The following is a 24,910-nucleotide window of genomic DNA, read 5'->3' as shown; positions in this document are numbered from 1 at the left end:
CATGCCTCCTACATTCACTGCTTCCATCCAAAGGCACCAAACTAAAGGAGATAGAACCATGACCACCCAGATTTGACAGGTACACGTTGTATATACATTGTGAAATACACTTCCCCCCTTGAAATGTGTAAATTGTTACCTGTGCATCATTTAAAAAATACTTAAGTGGGGGGCTGGAGAGATGGCTCAGAGGTTAAGAGCACTGACTGTTCTTCCAGAGGTCCTGAGTTCAATTCCCAGCAACCACATGGTGGCTTACAACCATCTATAATGAGATCTGGTGCCCTCTTCTGGCCTATATATCCTATGTAGGCAGAATACTGTATACATAATAAATAAATCTTTAAAAAAATACTTAAGTGGACAGTTCAGGAAAAAATAAGTGAGGGCCATTTGTACAGTGAATGCACTCTGTCCTGAGCAACTGTGCTAAAAGCAAATTGCATTTGGAGGATTTTTTTTTTAAACAACCTAAATATACTTTATTTTAAGTGTGATTTCAGACAACTACAGTTTATCAGAATACCAGGAAGAACTATACACTGTCCAGTGTAGTATTTCTGAAGTCTTCCTTAATTAGGAGCAAATATATACATAAGTCATTATAGTTGAAATATTCAGTCTCTTGGCTTTAACTGAAAAATGGGCTTGAAGGGCCATTGCTCAGAAAAGAAAGTCCTTTATGGTTTCATTCAAAACATGGAATTGGGTGTTAAGCTAGTGAACTGTGGCCTTACGTAAGGATTTTCATAGTAATTATTGTCATATGGCCCTTCCGTTGGTGCCTCTGACTCATCTCCATAGTTATCATACAGGTTTTTCTGGATTTGTTGAAGCCTCACATCTAAAAAGAAATGACAGATGGTTACAACAGTGCCCTGTCTGTAAGTCCTTCCCGTCACACTTTGAACACATGTCCTTATTGCTGTTTAACAGAAATTCTCAATGCCCCCATCTCTGTTCATTCTATTTTAACCACTGTTCCTCTCTACACCGGTCTCTGTATGACCCAGGTTCTAGGTGTGACCTACCAAAAAAATACCTCTGTAATTTGGGGCAGTCGTTGATGTTCTGTAAGCCCAAGTCTTCATCTGTAAAATTTAAGATTGTGGTAGCACCTGCTGCATGGTGTATATACCCCCATGGGGGTCAGAGGATGTTGTGAGGTATCCTTCTCACTCTGCCCTAAAATCTCACTGAACATGGAGCCCTTCGGATCCATGTGTGTCCACTCCCTCATGCTATGATTACAGGCACCCACAGGCTGTGCCTGGCTTTTCTTGTGCCAGGGTCTTTAAACTTGCCACAGTAAGTGGTCTTCTCCACTAAGCCATTCCCAGAACCTGCCTGGATTTGTGATAACTAAATGAGATGGTCCATGGTGTTTGGAATGAGTGCTTTGTAATTAGAGCCGTTTCTTCACTCCCAAATGAACTATCTTGTCCGTTTATGAATCTGCTCTGGATACCTGCCCCATCCAGCCCCTGTGTCCACACATGCACGCCCTGTCTCTTTGTTTTGTTTTGTTTCTGAGACAGGGGTCTTTGTATTATGTCATCCTGGCTATCCTGGGAACTTAATATGTTGATCAGGCTGGCCTTGAGCTCAGAGATATGCCTGCCTTCCTCAAGTGTCTGGCTTTCTCTAGCTTCTTAAAGGGTAGCACACATATTCTCTTGGTGCCACCATCTTTCCTCAGTATTTAAGATAGTTTTCCCTTACCCTTATCAATATGATAATTGGAAGGAACATACCTTTTTTACCATAACCTTTCAGAACTTAGTAATTCATATTGTTTCCTTTTTTGTATCTGTCATGTATATTCTTTATCAGTAAATCACTTAAGTGTGTGCTTCTTGTGATTTCTGTAGCAAAGTTTTCATCTCCTTGCCCTTTATTATAAAGACAGTTACCAAAATTGTTCTGTAGAAAGCCATTGTAATGGTTCGACTTGGCTGTCAACTTTGTCTGGAATCAGCAATCCCATGAGGAATTTGCTTTACTGGGTTAACTGAAGTGAAGGCCCACCCACAATATCGGTGGCACCTTTTGGTGACAGCCCAAAATAAGAGAAGGTGGAAAGGAAAGGCTTGCTTTGCCTGCTTGCTTTCGTTATAATGGCAAGTTTGTCTATGCTGTTGCTGCATTCTTTCTCTGAGAGCAGAATCAGCTTCTTCAGGTTTCTGACATGTACTTAAGGTCAGCAGCTCTCCAGGGACCCTTCCAGCTTCCAGTGCTGACGTTGCACCCAGCCTCCATGGAATGAGCAGCCGCGGGATTCTCAGACTGTCCCGAGGGAGCCGTTGCTGGATTATACAGGTTACACCATATAAGACAGTCTAACGGATCAGCACTGACTCCATTAATCCCCAATGTAAAAACTGCTTGGTGTGTTTGAGGAACAGGCATGGGTCTGGAAAATGAAGAGTATCAGTGAAGCACGGGACATGTTCATGTAGGTACAGCCAGAGGCCATGGTTTATATGTGGAAAGCGTGTATTTGAGGCAGCAGCCTATGACAGGGTTTCAGCTGTGAATTCTTAACCTGCTTTAGTTCAAATCCTAGCACAGACTGACTTTGAGCAAGTCATATTGTCTCTCCTCCCTAAATGCAGATAATGGAACCTGTTTCATATGTTTGTTTGAAAGATCAAGTTAAATTCATTCTTCACAGTAGTTGCTAAGAGTTCACACTATCTGTTGTGTGCAGAATGGCCCTCGGCATTATCAGCATGGGAACCATCGCAGAAGGGATGATGGGCAATCACATGCTGGATTTGAGTGACAGCAGTGAGCTGGGAGTAAGTGAACAACGAAAGAAAACGATCGCTCATACCGATGGGGTGATATGTGTTGGGCAGCATCCTAAGCTCTGCTAAGTGTCAAGCCCTAGTCTACGCTTCTTCTCTGTGTTATAACAGCAGAACAGGAACTCAGACCCAGACTCCACACTCCAACCACTCTGCCTGGCTGCTTCTCATACAAGGTAGCAGAGTTACATTCTGGTCACAGGTAAATAAATCATAGTCTTTGACGGTTGTGCTACTTGGTTGTGTCAACTTGACACAAACACAGACATGGGTAGAAAGACTTCTAACTGAGAAATGCCTCTTTAAAAGACTGGCCTGTAAGCAAGCCTGAGCTATGGCTTTGACAGTGATGGGGGATGGAGGGCCCACCTCGTGTGGGCATTGCCATCCCTGGGCAGGTGGTCCTGGGTGGTATAAGAAAGCAAACTGAGAAAGCCACAGAGAACACAGTAAGCAGCACTCCATGGCCTCTGCATCAGTTCTTGCCCTGCCTTCTTGGATGATTGAGTGTAATGTGGAGTGTAGGTGAAATAAGCCTCTTCCTCCCCAAGTTGTTTTCAGTCCCGGTGTTTTATCACAGCGTAGAAACCCTAAAATGTTAGAATCATTGTACTTCTGTGGCATAATGATAGAATTCAGTGTGCCGTTACTGAAGGACAAGAGTGGAATGGAACTTAAACATTTCCAACATTTGGAGGCATTCATTTTGCCAAATCTAGTTTGCTCACTGGAAGTCATTACTGAGACCATGAGCTATACAACTTTCAAAACTTTTATCCTGCCTTAAATAAAATAGAAAACCTATTTTCAAATGAGAGCCCAGCATATAAAGATAGACATGACGACCACGACCTGACATTTATATCCACGTGTGCATACACACATTCTTCAGATAATGATGAATATATACAGATCATTTGGACCCATATAGGTTTTCCCATAAAGTATTGCTAAAAACCACCTACTTTGGACTGGGGAGATGGCTTAGTGGTTAAGAGCACTGACTGTTCTTCCAGAGGACCCATGTTCAGTTCCCAGCATCCATGTGTTGGCACACAACTGTAATTTCAGTTTCAGGGGATCTGATGTCCTCTTTTAGCCTCCACAGGCACTTCATGCATCTGGTACACTTACATGGAGGCAAGATTCTCATATACAAAAAAACAATCACCTACCTTTTAACTTAGCTGAAGACTTGCTTGTAGCAGTTTCTTTCCAGGTAGCAATATATCTGCAACATATTATATGGGCATTAAATTGACTTATTACTAAATAATGCTAGTTAACAATGCCTAATGGTCACATCTTCACTAGCCTCAGTGTCTGATTTTCATGACTTTACCACCTCCTAGTGGGTCACACATGATTATAAGGCAATCTCCAAGATGAGTTACAAGAGGTTCAAATGGAACCGCTGGCCATGGTGGCGTACACCTTTAACTCCAGCACTCCAGAGACAGGTAGGCAGATCTCCGAGTTCCAGGACAGTTGAGATTACATTGTCTCAAAAATAATGAGGCGCTTTTAAAACAAATTCACCTGTAAGTATATCTATTCAGATTTTTTAGAGGTCTTTCCAAGAAATTACTAACTTGCCAATTTTTTTGTAGGGAGAAATGCCAGATTCTGAATTTTTCTCACAGGATGTGTCAGTAAACCAATTATAACTGAAGAGAACAGTAATGGGGACCGGATGCCATAAAAGCCTAGGGAGGTTGCTGTTTATCACTGCCTAGGACCAGGCCACCGCAGAGCCTGACTGCATCAGATAACATGTGTCTGTGGGCAGAAGCGCCGCCTGTACATTCCCAGCAATCACCTCACCTGAGTTCTTGTCGGGGTGCAGCAAAACACTTTGCTTTTTATGTACTTAACTGGAGTGAACTGAAAGAAGTACCTAATTTGGAAACATTTAGGCGAAAAATGTGGTTCTTCAGTTCTCTCACCATGTCAAAAGAAGGTGTGTTCATCCCACAGAGTCTAACAGAGAGATGACTTGTCTAGGCCAGCATCTCCTCAGACATGATGACAAGGACATCTCTGCCAGCATCTCCTCAGACATGATGACAAAGACATCTCTGCCAGCATCTCCTCAGATGTGATGACAAAGACATCTCCGCCAGCATCTCCTCAGACATGATGACAAGGACATCTCTGAATAATGGGAAGTTTCCTTTGTATCACCTACTTCCTCTGGTCTCTTCCTCACGTTCTGTCAGTGACTGACACCTCAATTCTTCCTGTCCCCTTTTAACTCCCTCTTTCTAACGTCTCCCATTTCTTTACCATCTTTATAATTTTTCTCTTTGCCCATGCAATCTCCACAGTTCTTGTTGCAGCTGTATATGCATTGAACATTTTAATGGCGATGCTGAGGTACGACTTGTTGGCTCTACAGTCCACTCATGGTTCAGAGACGGTTAGTATATTCAGAGTTGTGCATTTTCACCATAATCCATTTTCAAACATTGTCATCACAGTCAGGAGACACTCAACGTTCCTTAGTTGTAACCTCCCTGTTATCCCCGGTCCACAGTCTCAGGTAACCACTGCTAATATATGTCGTCTCTAAACTTACTTATTCTGCATATATCACTTGTAGTTAAGCTGCCATCACACAACAATTCCATGGGTATCATGGCACGTATCAGAATTTCTCTGCTCTGCTGCTGAGTAATCCTACATTGTGCGAACAAACTGTGCTTTACTCGCCTAATCCGCACCTGGTGGACATTTGGATTACTTCTAAGTTTTTCCTCACTGTAAAATGTTTCTGTGAACGTTTGGCTAGTCTTTGCATGGATGTACATTTTCCTTTTCCTTTGTACAGCCTCTGGAGTGGTATTGCTGGGTTACATTGCAACACTTGAGCAATCACCAGCCATCTCCCAGAGCGGCGGGACCACCGCACATTCCTGCCAGCAGTGTATCAAGGCTCCACTCTCGGCACTCCTGCCAACACTCGTTACTAGCCACGCTGGTGTGAAGTCCCCACTGCGCTTTCAGTTGGCGTTTACCTGATGACTGTAGGGAACTGAAATTCCCACCACACAAAATCCTAAAAATACCTTTCAATGGCCATTTAAGTTACTGGTACAGTTTTTTAGTATCTAAAAAGAGTAGACCATATAGATTGAAGCTATTTCTTTACATAATTAATGCAATTAAATTAAAGCTTTATATATCTGTTATATTTATATTTAAATAATATTTATATATAAATCTTTAATTTATTTAATTTACATAATTAATGCAATTAAAGCTTTATATAAATATACACCTATATGAATATATAGTATAGTAAAGCTTTATATATAAAGCTTTTATATATATATAAAGCTTTAATTATTTACATTAATTATATGAATTTATTTATATTAATTATGTAAAGAAATAGCTTCAATCTATATGGTCTACTCTTTTTAGATATTAAAAAATTTATTTTTTTCTGTTTCTGAATCCCAAAGTAAAACAGTAAATTAGACATAGCTGCTGTAATCTACTCTTCTGCCTTACTGTATTTTCTCAAAATCAATTTTTCCTTTTCTGTTTTAGACAAATTATATTTTTAAAGGTTATGTTCATAACCCAAGGTTCAACCTGGAAACAGGAAATTGTAGAAAGAAAAATACAGGACTTCGTCCCCCTGTGAGTGACTGTAACTTACTCATCAAAGTTGAGTGTGTTCGTCCAGTTCAGCACTTCGTCTACTTCCCATTCCATCACGGAATCTACGCCGCCATCTTCAATACTCTTGATTAGTCCTTTTGTGGCTTTGTGAATTAGGCTTAGCGTTTCATGATGGGTCGCCTTGGCCTCCAGGCTTCCCAGGTAGTACCTAAATAAGGGAAAAGAAGTAACACACATCCTTTGCAATAAGTGATTAGAAGTGAATACAATTGATAGATGGTTATATATTAAAATTATAAATTAAATCAAGCTTTTGTTCTGTATACTTCTAAACTAAGACCAGTGTGATAGACTCTTCCTGGGGCAAACTAATCACTAACCAGAAAGACTTCACTTACTCAGCTGCTGTAAGTTTCATAACAAAATCTGAATCCAATTGTGAGAAGTCTCTTAGAGACTAAGCCAGCTCTCTGGTCTTACAGGTGAAGAACTAAGACCAGGAGGAGTCATGTGACTTCTACAAAGTTACCAGGCTAACAGCAGATGAAGGGGAAAGGAGGTTTTTCTACGTCTTAGTGTCATATACACTGCATAATTTTCATATTTGTGGTGGTTGTTTCTGCTTTCTTATATAAAGAATTGAGACTTGGAGAAGTCAAGGAATTGCAAATTTGACTCTGAGCACACCCTCCTTATGACTAGATACTATCTTAAGCATTAGTTTAAGGTCCTAACAAACATGAATAGGAAGACATTAGTAGTCCTTACCAAGACCATGGAACACAGAAATTCATTGAGAAGACGAATGTATCATCAGCAGACTTTGTCATCATTACTAGACCTGAGCTACAAAAAAATGCCCAGAGAAGGCCTGAACCTGTAGTAAACAGATATAAATAATGCTTTGCCCTGGTGCGGGAGAATTGTCTGTATTCTGTCAATCATGTTTTAAATAAATGCTGATTGGCCAGGCAGGAAGTATAGGCTGGTCAACCAGACAGGAAGTAGAGGTGGGGCGATTAGAACAGGAGTATTCTGGGAAGCAGGAAGCTCTTCCCACACTCCTGCCCAGACCACTGAAGAAGCAGGATGCGATCTGCTCTGCTGTGAAAGGTACCGAGCCATGTGGCTAACACAGATAAGAATAATGGGTTACTATAAGTTACAAGAGTTAATAAGAAGCCTGAGCTAATGGGCCAATCCGTTTTATAACTTATGGAGATCTCTATGTGATTTTCTTTGGGACTTGCCAGCTGTGGGGTACCAGGCAGAACAGAACCCCAACGAGCAAGCAGGCCCCTGAAGTTACATTGCTCCCAGAGTGCCTAAGGAAATAGTGCTCCCACAATGCTCCTCATTCCTGGCACCCACACAAGTCAAAATGATGGGAACTGAGTATGTAAACACTCATTTTGGGGGAGTCTGAACCTGCTGCATGCAGGGTATCCAGGAGCCACTGACAATGGCAGGGAAGTGGTTTATTTCCATGACCAATTGGAAGCAAAGCCAGTGTCCTTTGCTGGGCCAACATTCAAAGAGACATGACTTTTTACTCCAATGGCCCATTTATAAAGTTAGTCCAACTTAACCACCAGGTGTAGGCACAGAAGTATGGCGAAAACAAGTTAACATGAAACTTCCAAGGGACCAGAACTCTAGCCACAGACTTCAAAAGGAAAATATACTAATTAAATGCCTACTCAATATTTAACAAATCTGAGAAAACTCAGTGAGATACAGGAGAAATACAGACAGAAAATTCAATAAAACTGGGGAAAGTTATGAATGAAATTTCTAGCAGATACAGATAAGGAAATCTTTACAAATGAGGAATTCATTATTTCAAATTAATCATGCAGTTGAGAGATTCATCGTTGCATTAAACCAGGAGAAGAAAACAATGAACATAAAGATAGGCCTTTTGTAATATCTTAGATGGAAAAAATGAAGAAAAACTCTGGGACACAGTGGCACTGTTAAAATATTTGAATCAGTACAAGTCGTCAAAAAGTAGAAAGACGTGGAACCATGTCAATGAAGTGTCTCTGACCTGGAAAAAGATGCGGTTGTGAAGGCACAGAGGCCCAAGGGCCCTGGAAGAATTCAATACAATAAAGCCCTGTGTGATAGCTCACGCCTGTAATCCAAATACTTGAGGATGCCATGATCTGGACAGTTTGTACAAAGTTCATTAAGATGAATAAAGACTTTCTGAACCAAGAACTGAGGGAACTCATCACATCATCACTAGACCTGACCTAAAGAAAATTGCTCAAAGAATGCCTGCATCTCAAGTAAAAGGGCAGTGTCTTCTAAATGCAATTCCTCGTGCAAAGTCCTAGCCACTTTTTTTTTTTTTTTTTTTTGGTTTTTCGAGACAGGGTTTCTCTGTGGTTTTGGAGCCTGTCCTGGAACTAGCTCTTGTAGACCAGGCTGGTCTCGAACTCACAGAGATTCACCTGCCTCTGCCTCAGTCCTAGCTACTTTTAATTGTCCAGATAAAACTGGCCTATGGGTATGTGTGTGGAGGTTGTCTTGATCATTAGTTAATGTGGAAGACCCAGTTTGCCTGGTCAGCTGGGCAGGTGCTGGGCTGGAAGAAAGCTAGCTAAGGATGAGCAAGCAAGCAGCATTACTCCATGGTTTCTGCTTCAAATAGTACATGGCCTCCTGCCCCGACTTCCCTCAGTGATGGACTATAACCTGCAAGCTGAAATGAACCCTTCCCTCCCTTAAATTGCTGTGGTCAGATTATCTTCTCAAAGCAGCAGAGAAAAACTGGGCACTTTTCTTTTAAAAAACCAACTAACAGTGTATGTGTGGGTCTTTTTTTCAGTCCTGTGGTCTGACCCAGTCATCTCTGTGGCTTTATGCTGGTCACAATGTCGTGACTGCCATTGTATGTAAGACTTATAATTCAAAATTAAGTAGTATGAGTTCTCTAACTTCTTTTCTCAAAAATACTATTTCTTTAATAAGACCAAATTATCTACTTACATTTCCCGCATCCATTCTATCTTTTTAATTTTTCTTTTCTTTTCCATATCTTGTTTTCTCTTCAGTTTAGAGAAATGGAATTCACTTTCCTTTGTGCTTTCCAACACTTCATTTTCAAATGGTACCCAAAACTGTGGCCGAGTGGAGATGAATATACACAGAATTAAAATACTGATTGTGAAGGACCCTCCATAGACAAGAACTTTGTGTTCGTGGGAATGTACAGGAGAGGGGTAGAAGAGAAGCCAGCCTTTTCGAGGCGGCTCTCATTAAGTCATGTGCCCATTAAGAACACGGCAGGTTCAGAAGCACATGCTATAGCAACACTGGCAAACCACTTGTGTACGGACGCATCCCTTCAGTACTTGGTGAAATGAATGCGTAGCAGACCTGTTCTAGGCATGTCCGTCTCATCTCACCTGAACATACCCAGCCCCTCCTAGTGCTGCTGGCTTTTCATGACTACCTCAAGGATTATATCCACTCAGAAAAGAAGTGTCTACTACTATGTCCCCCCACACTGTGCTGTCTTCGAATGCCATGTCCTCCTAGCTGGTTGGTTGTTTTCCCAGTTCCAGTTTATCTTCTCTTTCCACAACACTATTTGTTGTGTTTGCTGTGTCTCCCAACAGTTTGCCCCGTTTAACCACTTCCCATACTACACGAAAGCATCCTGCCTACTTGACTGATCCCTAGGTACAGTATTCTCTGTGAGAGAAGGAGCTGAGTCTTCTTACCACTGTGTGCTTAGCATCCGGAACCATGCCTAGTGCACAACAGGCACGTAATCAAGTACTGAATGAGTGGATTCACACCTTGGTCATTTTAAACATCTCAAACATTGAAAAATTTTGTTATATAAGTATACCACATCCTATAATCGGGGTTTTGAGTATATAGTTAGCAGAGAGAAAATAAAAATGCCCTCGTTTCAAACCTGATTGTTAAAAATCAATGTAAGAGAAGCCTGCCCACTGCCTCAAGATGAGCATGTATGTGGTGGATAGAGAGAAGAGAGAGATGTGGGCAGTTCTTATGCGGTGGAGGGAGGTGTAACTGGAGACATGACAACAGTGAGAACCAGACTGATGGGAGTGGCCGGTGCTGCCACCTGGGTCCCCAGCATCTACCCCATTTATGAGTTGCTGGAACATGTGAAGGGGTTGGTCCTGTGGAACCATAGCCTTAGGATCTCCATGACTAGGGTAACAGCAGGATATCCAAGAGGAATCCTGGTGACAGTCCGGTCAGTATTGATGGTGTAGCAGAGACCAGAGGCCTTGAACCAGACCAATGACGCACTGCAGGGAACGTTGGCAAGTAAAGCTGTTTAGACAAAAGGGTATACTGTGTGACACATTGGAGTTCCTAATTCACTACAACAGATGAATGTGTGATAGAGAGGCATGATGGAGGAGAGGAGTGGTACACGCCAGGCGGACCTGGAGATGAGACAGCCATGATGGGTGTGGGAGAAGGCTGATGTTGTTAGAGAAGCAGGTAGTTGCCCAAAGGGGTCGGCAAGATGTTGGTTTTGTTTGGTTTTTAATTTTTACTTTTGTTTGTTTCCTTTGGATGGGAAATTACAGGGGTGAAAGGCAGGCATGGAAGGACTGGGAAATGAGTGGGATTGGGGTGCATGATATGAAATTCCCAGAGAACCAATAAAAAATTATGATGTTAGCCGGGCAATGGTGGTGCACACCTTTAATCCCAGCACTTGGGAGGCAGAGGCAGGTAGATCTCTGTTTGAGACCAGCCTGGTCTACAAGAGCTAGTTCCAGGACAGGATCCAAAGCCACAGAGAAACCCTGTCTTGAAAAACCAAAAAAATAATTATTGTGTTGAAAAAAAATTAAATGTAAGGAGCCAATGAGTCAACTCACCATGTAAAAACACCACCCAAACCTGATGACCTGGGTATGAGGAGAGCCAACTCCTACAAGCTGTCTACATGCACATGGGGCACATGATCCCCCATGCTCGCACACACACCATTTACACCCACACACCCACAGAAGAATAATTCAAATATCATCTAAGGATAACAATTTATCATATTTAACAACTCCAGAATAGCTAAGTTAGCATTTTTTCAATTGAATCACAACTATTACTTTTAAAATTCAAGATTATTTCTAAATATATAAAAATAAAAATGACTACTATTGCCATTGTCTTACTCTCTGGGTGACAGGCCTCCAGCCATTGTTCTCTATGCGGCGGTACCAGCCACTGTGGTCCTCAACCTGAGGTGGATCATTCTTGTTATGAGATGTGTATTTTGCTGGAAGCTTTGTGTAATCTCTAGGGCTGTTAGCACACAGATCTTCAACATGTCTGTGAGTAAAAATTTTATAGTATATCTCCGGTGGAAATTTAACCTGTAGATGGGAAAGTTCAAAGCGTCATTGTAATGCGGTAACAGACACGGATTACATTGTTAAAATTCTTTGGCACTTCAAGTAAGTGTGCTTTAAAACTACCAAATCAGAACTCCAGCCAGGGAATCAGGTAAGCGAACTGTAGATCTTCACTTCTTCCTCAGCTCTTTCAAATCCAATCCCCCTGACTAAGCTTTCCCCAGACCACCTGCTGAGGCCCTTCAGCTCTGTTGTTCCATCTCCAATGGGCCACACACATCTTGCCCTCCTAGCCTCCTTCCCCCACTCCGTTGCTCTATCTCAGCTGCTAATCCAGCAGGCACTCCCTGGGCACACACAGGCAACTACAGATCTTCACCTTTCTCTCTATTCCTCTAAATCCAATCCCCGAATTTCATTGCCAGCTCTGTAGTGGACCTTCTGAGGCCTCTCCTCGCTCTCTGCCCCCACTCCCAGGGGACTAACCAGGTCCTCTGGAATACCCTGCTTTCCTCCCTCCCTCCAAATCTCCCTTCTAGCCCATCCCCATTCTTACCTGTGAGCGCCCAATATCTAGAAATACATTTTATCTGGAACTCTCAGTGGCCACACGTATCAGGATCCCAGAAAAAAATTTCTATCAGGCAACACACAGCGACTACAATCTCCTAAGAACCAGAGAGGGCCACAAAAACCAAGAAACAAAACACCCAACCAACAAAGACAAGATCAGCATCAGCACCTAGAATTACAATCTTCCCAAACCCAGATACCTAGACACCAGCATAAAACCAAGAAAACAGCCAGAATAATCTCTCCGCTGGAGCACAGCAACCCCCCAGCATGCCCTGAGAAATGCAGCAGACCTGAAACACTAGACAAGGGCCTTAAAATAGCCATTTTGATAGAGGCTCTAAAAGAAGAAACGAACAAATCTCTTAATCTATGAAAACATGAGCAAACAGTGGAAGGAAACGAATAAAGCAGTTCAAGACCTGAAAGTGGAAATAGACTCAATAAAGAAAACCCAAATTGAGGGAAATCTGAAAATGAAAAATTTAGGAACTCAAATAGAAACCTCAGAGGTAAGTCTCCCCAACAGAATACAAGAGATGGAAGAGAGAATGTCAGATATTTGAAGACACAATAGAATAAATGGCTAAGTCAATCAAAAAAAAAATGTTGACTCTAAAAAAAAATCATGGCATAAAGCATCCAGGAAATCTGGAACACTATTAGAAGACCAAATCTAAGAATAATTGGAATAGAGGAAAGGAAGAGAGACACAGGTCAAAGGCACAAAAAATGTTTTCAACAAAATCAAAGAAATTTCTGTAACCTAAAAAAATGCCTATCAAATTATAAGAAACATACAGAACACCAAATAGGCTGAATCAGAAAATAAAGTCATCCCCTTGACCCCTGATACATATTGATCAAAATACTAAACATACAGAGCAAAGAATATTAAAAGCTGAAAGGGAAAAATACCAAGTAACATATAAAGGCAGAGCTATTTAGAATAACTCCTGACTTCTCAACTCAATGGAGACTCTAAAAACCAGAATGGCCTGGAAAGATATTTTATAGACTCAAAGACACCATAGATGCTAGCCCAAACAAAATTTCCACTAAAACAGATGGAAAAATAAGATATTCCATGATAAAACCAAATTTAATCAATATCTATCTATAAATCTAGCCCTACAGAAGGTGCTGAGAGGAAAACTCCAGCCTAAAATGACTAACCACACCCTAGAAATCACAGGGAATAATCCATGACAAGTAAATCATATATATATCAAGGTGATCTAAATGAAATACCAAATAATTGGGAAGACAGATGCCCATCTAGCCATTTCTTTTCCTTTTAAAAATAATTTCTTTAACTTTGTTTTATGTGCATTAGGGTGAAGGTATTAGATATCCTGGAGCTGGAGTTATAGACAGTTGTGAGCTGTCATGTGGGTGCTGAGAATTGAACCCGGGTCCTCTGGAAGAGCAGTCTGTGCTCTTAACCAGTGAGCCATCTCTTCAGGCCCCATCTAGCCATTTCTTGTCATCAAACGAAGCATCCAGTACCAGAATTGGGTTACATCTAATTGAGTTGTTGGCCAAAGGAGTTCCGTTGAATCCCCAAATGACCCAGGCTGTTGCCAAGACTATAGTTTACACTCCACAAATTGACAGAAAACCCCCACTGCTGAAGACAATACCTACACAACTGATTGAATGTGAAGTCAAGCTGGTGCCTACATAGAGCCTTCACCCCCAAGCTGAGCATCTATGACACAGGAAAATATTATGTACACTACCAAAAGAGAAATGTAAACACCAAATGCAGCCACCAAACCTCTGATCTACAATGCTGTCCCGCCTGCTAGACATGCTAGGGCAATGGTGGCACAAAGTTTGTAGGAGTAAAAAACCAATTATCTTATCTGACTTAGGGTCTACTCTATGAGATGGACCCCATACCTGACACTGCTTGGGGGGCCAAGAACTTGAGGCTAGATAGTCCAGGGACCAAGGGTAAAACCAAATACTGCCCACCGCAAATAAAATGACGCCTAATGACATTCTGCTATATTCATAGAACAGTGCCTTGTTCTACCAGCATCAGAGAAACTTCCTCCTGAAGCAGATGTTCAAATATAGAGACCCACAGCTGGAATGTAAGCAGAGAATGAGAGACCTTGAAACACTCAGTTCTAAATGAGGAATCTCTATCAAATCCCCCCCCCCCCCCCCCTTATGGCTTGGGAACTCTGGAAGAAGAAGTGGAGTGTAAGAGCCAGAGAAATTGGAAGACACCAAGAAAACAAGGCCCTCTAAACCAACATGAGCAAAGCTCATATGAACTCACAGAGACTGAGGCAGCATGCGCAGGGCCTGAACCGGTCTGTACCAGGTCCTCCGTGTATATATGACAACTTTCAGTTCAGTGTTTTTATGGGATCCCTGAATGTACTAACAAGTGGGGCTCTGACTCTTGTGCCTTCTCCTAGGTTCTTTTCCTTTTGTTTGCTTTGTTCAATTCTGGTGTGTTAGTTTTTGTTTTAGCATAGTGTATCATGCATGCCGTTATCCCTTAGAAGTCTGTTTTCTAACGAAACAGAAAGAGAGTGGATCTGGATGAAAGGGGAGGGGAGGAGGAACTGGGAAGCGTAGAGGGAGGGGAAACTGTAATCAGGATATATTATGTGAGAAGAAAATCTATTTTCAATAATGAGGAAAATCTAACCTACCAAATAAAGATACTCACCCCACCCAGCCTAAATCGGACTTGAATGCCAGCCGCAGCATCTAGGAGCTCCGCCTGTAAGAAAAGAGATAGATAGTCCTCAGCATTCCGTGAGCAGCACCTCATCACTTCTTATCTGTCCATTAGAAATAGTCGCTGGCATTTACTGTTTATAAAGCAGGGTGGGTGAGTGGACTTCAAATAATTAGATTTAAATCATAAGTATTTTATTTTTAATTATGATTTTGTGTGTGTGTGTGTGTGTGTGTGTGTGTGTGTGCGCGCGCGCGCAGGTGCTCACGGAAGTCTGAGGCATTGGATGCCACTGAAGCTGGAGTAAGGTGGTTGTGAGCCTATGTGGGTGCTGGGAATTGAACTTGGGTCCTCAGGCAGAGCAGTGTGAGCTCTTAACTGCTGAGCTATTTCTCCAGCCCCAAAATCATGATACACTTAGAGAGCTAAGGACTTATGGACAGTCCTGAGGATAACTGGAACAATACTGCCAAACTCTCCTTTCTGTGCAATATAAATACAATCTTCAAATGGGTGTGGTTGTGCACACCTTTAATCCCAGCACTTGGGAGGCAGAGAGAGTGGATCCCTGGGAGTTCAAGACCAGCATGTCTACACAGTAAATTCCAGGACAATCAGGACCGTATAGATAGGGAGATCCTGTTGCAAAACAATAAAAATTACAAATCCTAAGTAACTAATAAGTTCTCAAATATATGACTTACATATGTGTAAATAAATTCAGGAAAAAAATAATAACTGGTCCACTCAAGCGCAACACTATGTGGGCCTTTCCTAACTAGTTTTTGTTAATTCAAAAAAGATCTTAAGGCTGGAGAGGTGGCTCAGCGGTTAAGAGAACTGACTGTTCTTCCCAAGGACCCGAGTTCAATTCCCAGCACCCGCATGGTAGCTCACAACTGTCTGAAGATCCAGTTCCAGGGGATCTGACACCTTCACACCAATGCACATAAAGTTAAATAAACCATAAAAAAATTAAAAAAAAATAAAAAGAAAAAAGATCTTGCCAGGCGGTGGTGGCTCACGCCTTTAATCCCAGCACTCGGGAGGCAGAGGCAGGCGGATCTCTGTGAGTTCAAGACCAGCCTGGTCTACAAGAGCTAGTTCCAGGACAGGCTCCAAAAACCACAGAGAAACCCTGTCTCGAAAAACCAAAAAAAAAAAAAAAAAAAAAAAAAAAAAAAAAAAAAAAAAAAAAAGATCTTAATTTTGTGTGTAGTAAATCTTGTAAATATAGTGCCATGTACAAAAAAGAAAATGGAAGAGGGGGATTGATCTCTTATCTGAAGACAATTCTCATCTACCTCCTTGATTATATTAGGTTAGATGTGAAAATAGGTATTTTAGTTAAAAAAATCTATTATTTTTTCATAATTTTCCTGGATAAAAACCTTAGTAAATTAAATAGAAAATATTAAATTCTGCATAATTTTTTTCATATTTGGATGGTGATCTCATACATGCATACATAGATACATATTCACTAGAATTTGGACGAATTTTAAATGTATAGTTATATGAATTTTTACATATTTGTGTATTCAGTGGTCTCTCTAAGTCATATAAAAATCATAAGCATTTTCAGCATTGTGGTCCTGTGACCTCTCCCAGTTGGATATCCTTAAAAATCTCTTTTATCTTCATGGATTAATGTTGCCAGTTTTTGAGTTTCATACAAAAGGAATTATACACTGTGTACTATTTTGGTGCCTGACTTTTTGTTCAGTTTCGATCTCTGCTGAATGTATAAGAATCCATCCATCCATGTAGATACACAGGTTGATTTGCATTGCTACTAGTACTTTTTTTCATGACAGGGTTTCTCTGTGTATCTTTGGCTGTCCTGGAACTCACTCTGTAGATCAGGCTGGCCTCCAACTCACAGAGATCTGCCTGCCTCTGCCTCCTGAGTATTGGTTTTAAAGGTGTGTGCCACCAAGCCCAGCTTACTGCTAGTATTTTATCATATTGACTTATCAACTCTCATTGTTCCACATTTGCTCTGTCTATACTATAGACTCTACAGCTTGGGTTACAAAGCTGCTGAGAACATTACCCTTCATTCTTCTGGTGGATTCTTCTATATATTTCTCTTTGTTATATACTGAGGAATTGAATAGAAGAGGCTTTGGGATATATCAGTTCACTTTCTGTTGCTATCACAAAATATTGGTGACTAGGAAGTTTTTTCCTTAGAGTTCTGGTGGCTGTGGTGGCAACATCTGCAGAGGGTCTTCCTGCTGTGGGGCCATCACGTGACAAGAGAGCAAGGATGCAAACTTGGGTTCTCCTCCTCTTATGGAATACCTGGAGGTAGGAGCTGATGCAGAGGCCATGGAGGGATACTGCTTACTTACCAGCTGGTTCTCCATGGCTTGCTCAGCCTACTTAGAGCCCAGGACCACCTGCTCAGAAGTGGCTCCACCCAAGTGGACTTGGACATACTACATCAATCATTATCACATTAATTATTATCAAGAAAATTCCCTATAGACATGCCTCTCCCCAAATGACCTGAACTTGTGTCAAGTTGACAAGAATAACCAACCAGAACAGCACCTCAAGGCATGCTTCCAAGAAGGAACTAATGCATGATATTGAGTTCAAAATGAACATGTTTAGATTGAAAGGAAGGGCTCACAAGTGAATGGCAGGAACAGTCAGTTAAGAAATAACTTCAAGGGGCTGGAGAGATGGCTCAGTGGTTAAGAGCATTGCCTGCTCTTCCAAAGGTCCTGAGTTCAATTCCCGGCAACCACATGGTGGCTCACAATCATCTGTAATGAGGTCTGGTGCTCTCTTCTGGCCTGCAGACATGCACACAGACAGAATATTGTATACATAATAAATAAATAAATATAAAAAAAAAGAAATAACTTCAAGGTTTTGCTTTGTGGTATTTCATTGAACTATGTAGTTTTGCTTTCTGGGCTTTCAACATGTGTGTAATAGTTCTGCAGGTGAGTGTTACAGCCCTGGAGGGAAAGGTATCCTGACTCACTGGGTGCTGGGAGCCATGATGACATAAAAACAGGAGACAACAATTGATACTCAAGTTGTCAACCCACCAGAAATAATTTCTGATGGAGAAAAACTTGTTTTGCAAAGATTGCAAGATATACAGACTCCAGAATATCTGTTGATTCTGCCTGTAATTTTACGTGTGCTAAATTGCATTCTTTCTTTAGAGGCCATAGGGAATTCTCCACAGCCTGTATATATTGTGTGTGCATCTTATGAATACATCCCTGATCTACTGGGCATTTTTATCAGTGAATTGTCAAGAAGGTGGCTCTGCCTTAGCTGTGTTGTCCAACTAATATTAGTAATGTTAGATTATACAGAGTTTCGATGAATAAAACAAACACAAAGAGATGCTGTCTGAGTCAGGGGTTATAAGTTACCATTCAGAATTGTCTTGGAGCACAGTCTAAGAAAACAGTTGTATTTTCCCCAGTTGCCAAGATAGTCATATACTATCAACTGATATAAAACTTCAAAATAGCTTTTGATCAGACCAGGTGCCCTGCTAACAGATTTTAAGACAAACTATTCACAGAAAAATACAATCTTATTTACAAGGACACTAGCTGGCAGTCTGATTTGCTGAACCAAAGTAAATAGTGTGAAGCAACCTAATTGTGGTGCCAGAGGACAACGATTAACTCTCCGAACAAATTCTAACGTCAGTCTTATGGCTTTTGTCCAGAGACCACGGGAAAAGATTCCTTACTGACCAGGACTACAAAATATAAACTAACTTCATAGCCCTGAAAAGGAATTACAAATCTCCCCTCTTATGGTCAAGGGTTACATGCAGGACAGAGAAATCTATCTTAAGATTTAAAATGCTTCTAATGTCGCTGTGCCCTGAAGAGTGCCGAGTAAGCTCCTTTGCTGTGCTCCACCCCCTCCCCTGCAGCTCCTGCCATGAAGAGCCCCTCAGCTGAGGGTGCTGCACACTCTCTACCGATACGTTGCTTTTGGTGAAATCTCCAGTCTGAGAAAGTCCTGGCTTTTACGACCACTAAATGTTTAAAAGTATAGGCTATAGCACACAGTTTCCTTATTTCTCTTAGTCTCCTTAATAGTTGAGTTTCATAAGGCCACCTCTGTAGATACGACGACAAAATGACTTGTCCTCCTGCAGCTGTGGTTTGCAGCCCACTAGTCAGGAAGCTGACTGAAAGAAAATGCTCTTTTCTTGCTATCTGTAGTTATTGCTGTTGAGAGGACTCTTTTTTTTTTTTTTTCGAGACAGGACTCTGTTTCTTAGCGTTTACTTAAGAAATGGTATGTGACCGTCAGATGTAATGCCTCAAAGGTTGTGTGGGTCTTTGTAAGCTGTGAAGAACAAAGAAAACTTGTGGGATTTAATATGAGGGAATAAAGAGTAATACCAGCAAGAACGCATATGCTTGTTCTTTTTCCCTGAAATCCCTCAGATAAAGTCTTAGGTTTACAATGCTGTGGAGTTTTTCTCTTGAGTCCTGCTTGTAGCCCAGAAGCTGGTTCTTTTGGGCTGCAGTTTTCGGGAAGTCAGGTGATGCCTGGAGCTGTGAATGGCCAGCTCTGGAGGGAAAGATACCCTGACTTGTCGGGAAGTCAGGTGATGCCTGAAGCTGGGATGTGGTGGGGAATGGTCTCCCTGAAGGATGTAGCAATCCTGTTCCTCTCAGAGAGCCAGTGCAGCTGAGTTCTGCTCTGCTCCCCTAAGGGAACATCCTGGCAGAGCTATGGCTCTAGTTTTGGGTCCAGGGCGTATTTCCTTCACTGGTTCTGGTTCCAGGGCAAAGGTGTGTTTCTTTGGCTCTGGTTTCAGAGTCAGGGTATGTTTCTTAGGTTCTGAGTTCAGGGATAAAATCTTTCTTTCACTGGCTCTGGTGTCAGAGTTAAGGTGTGTTTCTGTCACTGGCTCTGGTTTCAGGGTCAGGGTTGGTTTCTTTCACCGGCTCTGGTTTCAGTGCCAGAGTGGGTTTCTTTGGCTGGCCCTTGTATGCTAGAGCTTCAATCAAAGATTCAGAAGGAAGCAAACACGAGAACACTGAAGATGCTGTGTCAGTAAGAACCGTCTCACCTCTTTGGGATTAATATACTTCACTATCTGACGCGGCTCCCCCTGTCTTCTCAGGTCAATCAGGCTTTTGAAGTGACGGAACACAGCAACATTCTAAAATCGGAACACAGAATTTTATGGTTAAAACTAGATTCTCTACATTTTCAGGGTTTGAAAAGGTAGTTTTACATTTGTTTATCTGTGATGGGGGTACTTTAGTACACATTTGGAGAGCAGGGGGCAACTTCTGGAAATTGGCTTCACCTTTCCGGCATGTGCATTCCAGGGTTACAACTTACATCAACTAGGCCTGGTGGCCCTTGCCTTTACCCACTGGGCTATCTCATCGGTCCTGAATTTTCTATTTCTTATTACCCGTTCGTACACCTACCCCAAAACACAGATCTGAATAGTCCTGCAGGAGCAGAGACATGAGGCTTCAAACTGAAACCCTTTCAGGGAGAGCAAAAGCTCCTCACCCTCATGGCTCTCTCCAGCTCCTTTGAGGAGGCTGGTGTTATCCTGACATTAAGTCTTCTCGAGAACACTGTAAAAGGGGGGTGGGGGGATAGACACAAGGACAGAGGGAATGCAATATATAGACCAACACCCACTCCGCCGAAAAGAACCAACTTAACAGACATAGCTGTGTTATGAGCTGAGCGACTTCAGGAGATGATTGGGGACTAAATAAGAGCGACAAAGTAGAAGGGAGGGAGCGAGGGAGAGAGGAAAAGATTAAGATGTTTGGGGTGACAGCATAGAAAGAAAACCATTTCCTCAACTCCCACCTGGCTCCGCAGTTACAAGGAAGCCCCGCCCCCACGCCTTGTAGGAGAGTTCCTATAGACTCCTGTCAGTTTGGCTGCCCCTGCTAGCAAAAAGCTTCTTAGCTCTCCCAGGTTTATGATTTAGTCAGGTAAACAACCATAACTCTATATGGTGGCTATACTTTGGACAAGGACTTCAGGCTGTCCAGGTGGATGCACAGGCTGCTATAGCTGGTGGCTTCTTAAGACATGTACTGTTGTGTAAATTTGGAGGGTTCTAGGAGTCAGAAATCCCTGTGCACCCCTCCCCCCCAAGGTTTTTTTTCCTTTTTTTTTTTTTAAAGGTTTATTTATTATCTATACAGTGTTTGCCTGCATGTATGCCTGCAGGCCAGAAGAGGGCACCAGACCTCATTACAGATGGTTGTGAGCCACCATGTGGTTGCTGGGAATTGAACTGAGGACCTCTGGAAGAACAGCTAATGCTCTTAACCACTGAGCCATCTCTCCAGCCCCTCCAAGGTTTCATAGACACCTACTGCACTGACTTGGAGGGTAGCTACCTTGCAAACCCAGCCTGACATTGCAGAGTCGCTGTGCCCTATGCTAGTTGGATACTCTGCATTGCAAAGGACGGACTTCTAACATGAACACAAACAAGGGGCACAGACCTTAAGAGCCAGCAATTCTCGGCACTTACGTCCTGAGGTCCAGGGTGTGGCAGCTGCTTGTGGCCTTGCACTTGTGTCAAAACTGAAGCAGAGACCCATGGAGTTCACTGGAACTGTAAGGAAACACTGTGGTCCCTGTTGCTGGTCCACTCACATGGGCTTGCTAAAGGGGCTCCAGCCCCTGCTCTATGCCTGGGTCTGTTACCACTGGGATGGCAGAGAGAAATGCATTGGCTCCAGTTACCTCAGTGAGTACTGATCCTGAGGAAGAGGAGGGCCGGTCATGGTGCCTCAGGCTCCTCAGGACGGTTGGAACTCGCACTGCAAGCAGACTTTTCCAGAAGCAGTGTGTGGGGAAAAAAACCATCTGATCCAGGCTGCTGTTCCCACTGTGGTGCTGCCCATCCTGAGCACGCATGTCTGTGCCTCAGCTCCCTGAACCACTACAGTCCCCACTCTCGTTGGCCCCCAGAGACCATGAGTCTGTCTCACAGTAGCTAGCAAGCTCTCCCTGGTATACACTGTGCCCAGAGTCTCCCCTTCCAGTTAAAGCAGCTATGGGGAAGATGCTATGGTGCTCAGTGGAAACAAAGCCAATGCCGTGCAGTAAACTGATGCTGCTGGGCTCATCTTTCGGAGCAGAGCGCTCACTACCAAGGCTACCCGGTATGTTAATGGGGCTATCTGACCTACCAGATGTGCGAATCTCAGTGTGGGAGACAAGAGATGTCCTGCAAAAGACATAGCAATCCATCGGCCCCAGAGACCCAAGGGGTCAATATGTACACGTAAGAAAGCGCAGTGAGCCATGAGGCGACAGAGTTAAGTGAAAATCTGTTTGAGAGAGTGCTCAACTCAAAGGTGAACAAAAGATAGCATCACGAGAGCACGTGGAAGCATCGACCGGACCAGAGCCAGCAAACAAAAGGAAAATGAAGAATAATCAATCTTCATCAGATAACAGTACACCATCAATAAAATAAAATTACAATGAATATTCAAGACAATTACAAGAAATGAACAGGAGTCTTTACTTCCATTAATAATCTTAGATGTAAACAGACTAAATTCTCCAATTAAGCGATATAGAGTTGATCAACAGAATTAGAAAACAAGACCAAAGCAATATTCTGCCTGGAACTTATAAGAAACTTAAGCCATCAGTCAAGGCACAGGGGATGGCAGAAAAGGCATGGATGTGATGTTTGAAGTAAATGCAAACTTAAAGCAAGCAGAAGCTGCTGTCTAGGTGACGGAAATCAGTGGAGAAGCACCAGCACAGGTTGTATGGCTTTTCCAGAGGCGGATGATAGGGGATTTGCAAGATCTGATCGATCTGATGGTGGTCTTGTGGACTAGAAGCAGTAGTCTAACTTAACACAGGCCACCAGGCATAGTGACTGAAAGGACCCACGTACTGCGTGGGGTCCCCCTCTGGACTCCGGAATCAGGCATGGACCACACAGAAATGTAATTTCCAAGCATGAACAAACACAAGGCAAAGAGACTGGTGGCTGAAAGTGAACAGGGCAGAAACAGCAGCAAATGGCTTAGGGCAGTCTGTGTTAGAATGAGCTAGGACGTGTTGGTAAGTTCTGATTGGGTATTTTAATTAGGTTAGTTAAATAATAAACTTTGATTGCTGGGTCTTGATGTTTTGATAGTTGGACCTTGGTGATCAGTCTCAGGAATGAGTCACACGCGACAACGTGACCAAATAAGGAACTAGACCTTGGTGGCTAGCTTTAGGAACGTAATCTAATGGTTTAGCAAGGCAGAGGGAAGGTGAAAGGGCCCAACCTCCTGGAGCCACATTTGCCAGGCTCAGGGCTGTCAAAGCCCTTCAGTGACAGAACTGCTGGGGCTATAAAAAGGAGTGAAGTCATCTTACCTCTTGGTTGTCACCCAACCAGGTAAGCAAACATGAAAAATTACTTCTGAGACCAATTCTATCCAAGTTAAGAGCGCCGTAAGCGAGCAATACATTAGCTCAGATAAATTATGTCATTAAGCTATAAGATCCTCAAGAGTATTCCATAAATACTGGATGAGTAAATAAGCCCTCACCATTTCCTCCCAAACACGACATGGGTCAAAGTCAAAGGAGCCTACATTTACGGGTATTCGCTATTATCAAAGATTATGACCCCATTCAGAAACTCAATGGGGGCCATAGGGATGGCTCAGTAAGAAAGTGCTTGCGGTGTAAACATGAGGACCTGGGTCTGATCTCCAGCACCCATGTAAAAATGCCGAATACAGTGGGACACCCACAGTCCTGGCACAGGGGAGCCAGAGCCGGATGGGTCTTTAGATGTTGGCTGGATAACCTACTAGGCAAGTGACAGGCTAGTGAGGGTCCCTGTCTCAAAAACTAAGGAGACAGCATCCTGAGGAATGATGTCTGAAGTTGGTTTGTGCCTTCCACATGCATGCATGCACGCACAAATATGTCCACACATACCACAAACATACCTTCAATACATGAACACACACAAAAAAACCTGTTTTTAACTAAAAAGAACGTAAATGTTTGTGAACCTAATGAAATAATTTTAACTTATTTTTTATTTTGGCTTTTTCAAGACAAGGTTTCTTTGTGTAACAACAGTCCTAGCTATCCTGGAACTTGCTTTGTATACCAGATTGGTTTCGAACTCACAGTAATCTGCCTGACTCTGCCTCCCGGGTGCTGGGATTAAAGGTGTGCACCACTGTGGGAAACTTTTTGCTATCTTCTAAGTTCCCAGCCTAAGAACTGATTATTCAGATTTATTAACCTTCTGATATTACTAGCAGTCCCTTTTTCTAGCTAATTGCTAAAAATATTTGTTTCCTTGCATTTAGTGACTTTCGCTGTAAATCTCCTCTGAAACATTTTTCATGAGAGCTGCCTAGTTACCCATTGACGTAAGAAGCCGCTCCTTTTTCCCCACTGCCCTATATCTACCCTGTTTATTCCCCTAATAAACAAGACTTGATCAGAATCCTGTCTTGTCTCCATCTTTTGTGTCTCTTGTCCCTTTTAATTCTCATTCCTCTCCCCTCTTTAGGGTCTCCGTTGACTAACCCACGGGTCGGGGCGCACCACCACTGCTAATTATAACTTTTGAAACTGAATAGTAAACTTCTAAGTTAAAGGGTGGCACAAACCTGTATAAATACACAAAAGAGCTATTGAACCGTGCACACTTTACGGACATGAATTTTGTGAATTGTAAGTTATCTCTGAAGGGATTAGCTAAACAGACTCACAAGGAAACTTTTCCAGGCCCTCTGAATGACTCTTGCAGCCAGTTCCTGCTTTGGAAGGTCTGAGGGCAATTTGCTAGGCAT

General features: G+C 42.4%; 1 protein-coding gene across 1 annotated transcript; it reads right to left on the bottom strand.

The window, feature by feature from the left end:
* Positions 1–498: 498 nt before the first annotated feature.
* Positions 499–24,910, bottom strand: C4H11orf65 (chromosome 4 C11orf65 homolog). Its single transcript, XM_057768809.1, has 8 exons — positions 24,830–24,910; positions 20,155–20,247; positions 15,066–15,119; positions 11,621–11,821; positions 9,438–9,568; positions 6,478–6,648; positions 3,986–4,041; positions 499–844 (listed from the first exon to the last, which is right to left on the bottom strand). Exons 1-8 carry the CDS (start codon positions 24,908–24,910, stop codon positions 693–695), a joined length of 939 nt encoding a protein of 312 aa, XP_057624792.1. The 3' UTR covers positions 499–692.

The sequence above is a fragment of the Chionomys nivalis genome, chromosome 4 (genome assembly GCF_950005125.1).
Source record: "Chionomys nivalis chromosome 4, mChiNiv1.1, whole genome shotgun sequence".
In the NCBI taxonomy this organism is placed as follows: domain Eukaryota; kingdom Metazoa; phylum Chordata; class Mammalia; order Rodentia; family Cricetidae; genus Chionomys; species Chionomys nivalis.
Note: the sequence above shows the minus strand (reverse complement) of the source record. Positions and strands in the feature narration are given on the sequence as shown.

Bases quoted from the DNA above. Each gene is read 5' to 3' on its own strand.
- C4H11orf65 (XM_057768809.1), bottom strand. From the start codon at position 24,910: ATGCCTAGCAAATTGCCCTCAGACCTTCCAAAGCAGGAACTGGCTGCA. The intron at 15,120-20,154 runs GTGAGACGGTTC...CTTTTCTTACAG, and splicing joins AGTATATTAATCCCAAAGAG to GCGGAGCTCCTAGATGCTGC. The intron at 9,569-11,620 runs GTAAGACAATGG...ACTCGGCCACAG, and splicing joins GGAGGCCTGTCACCCAGAGA to TTTTGGGTACCATTTGAAAA.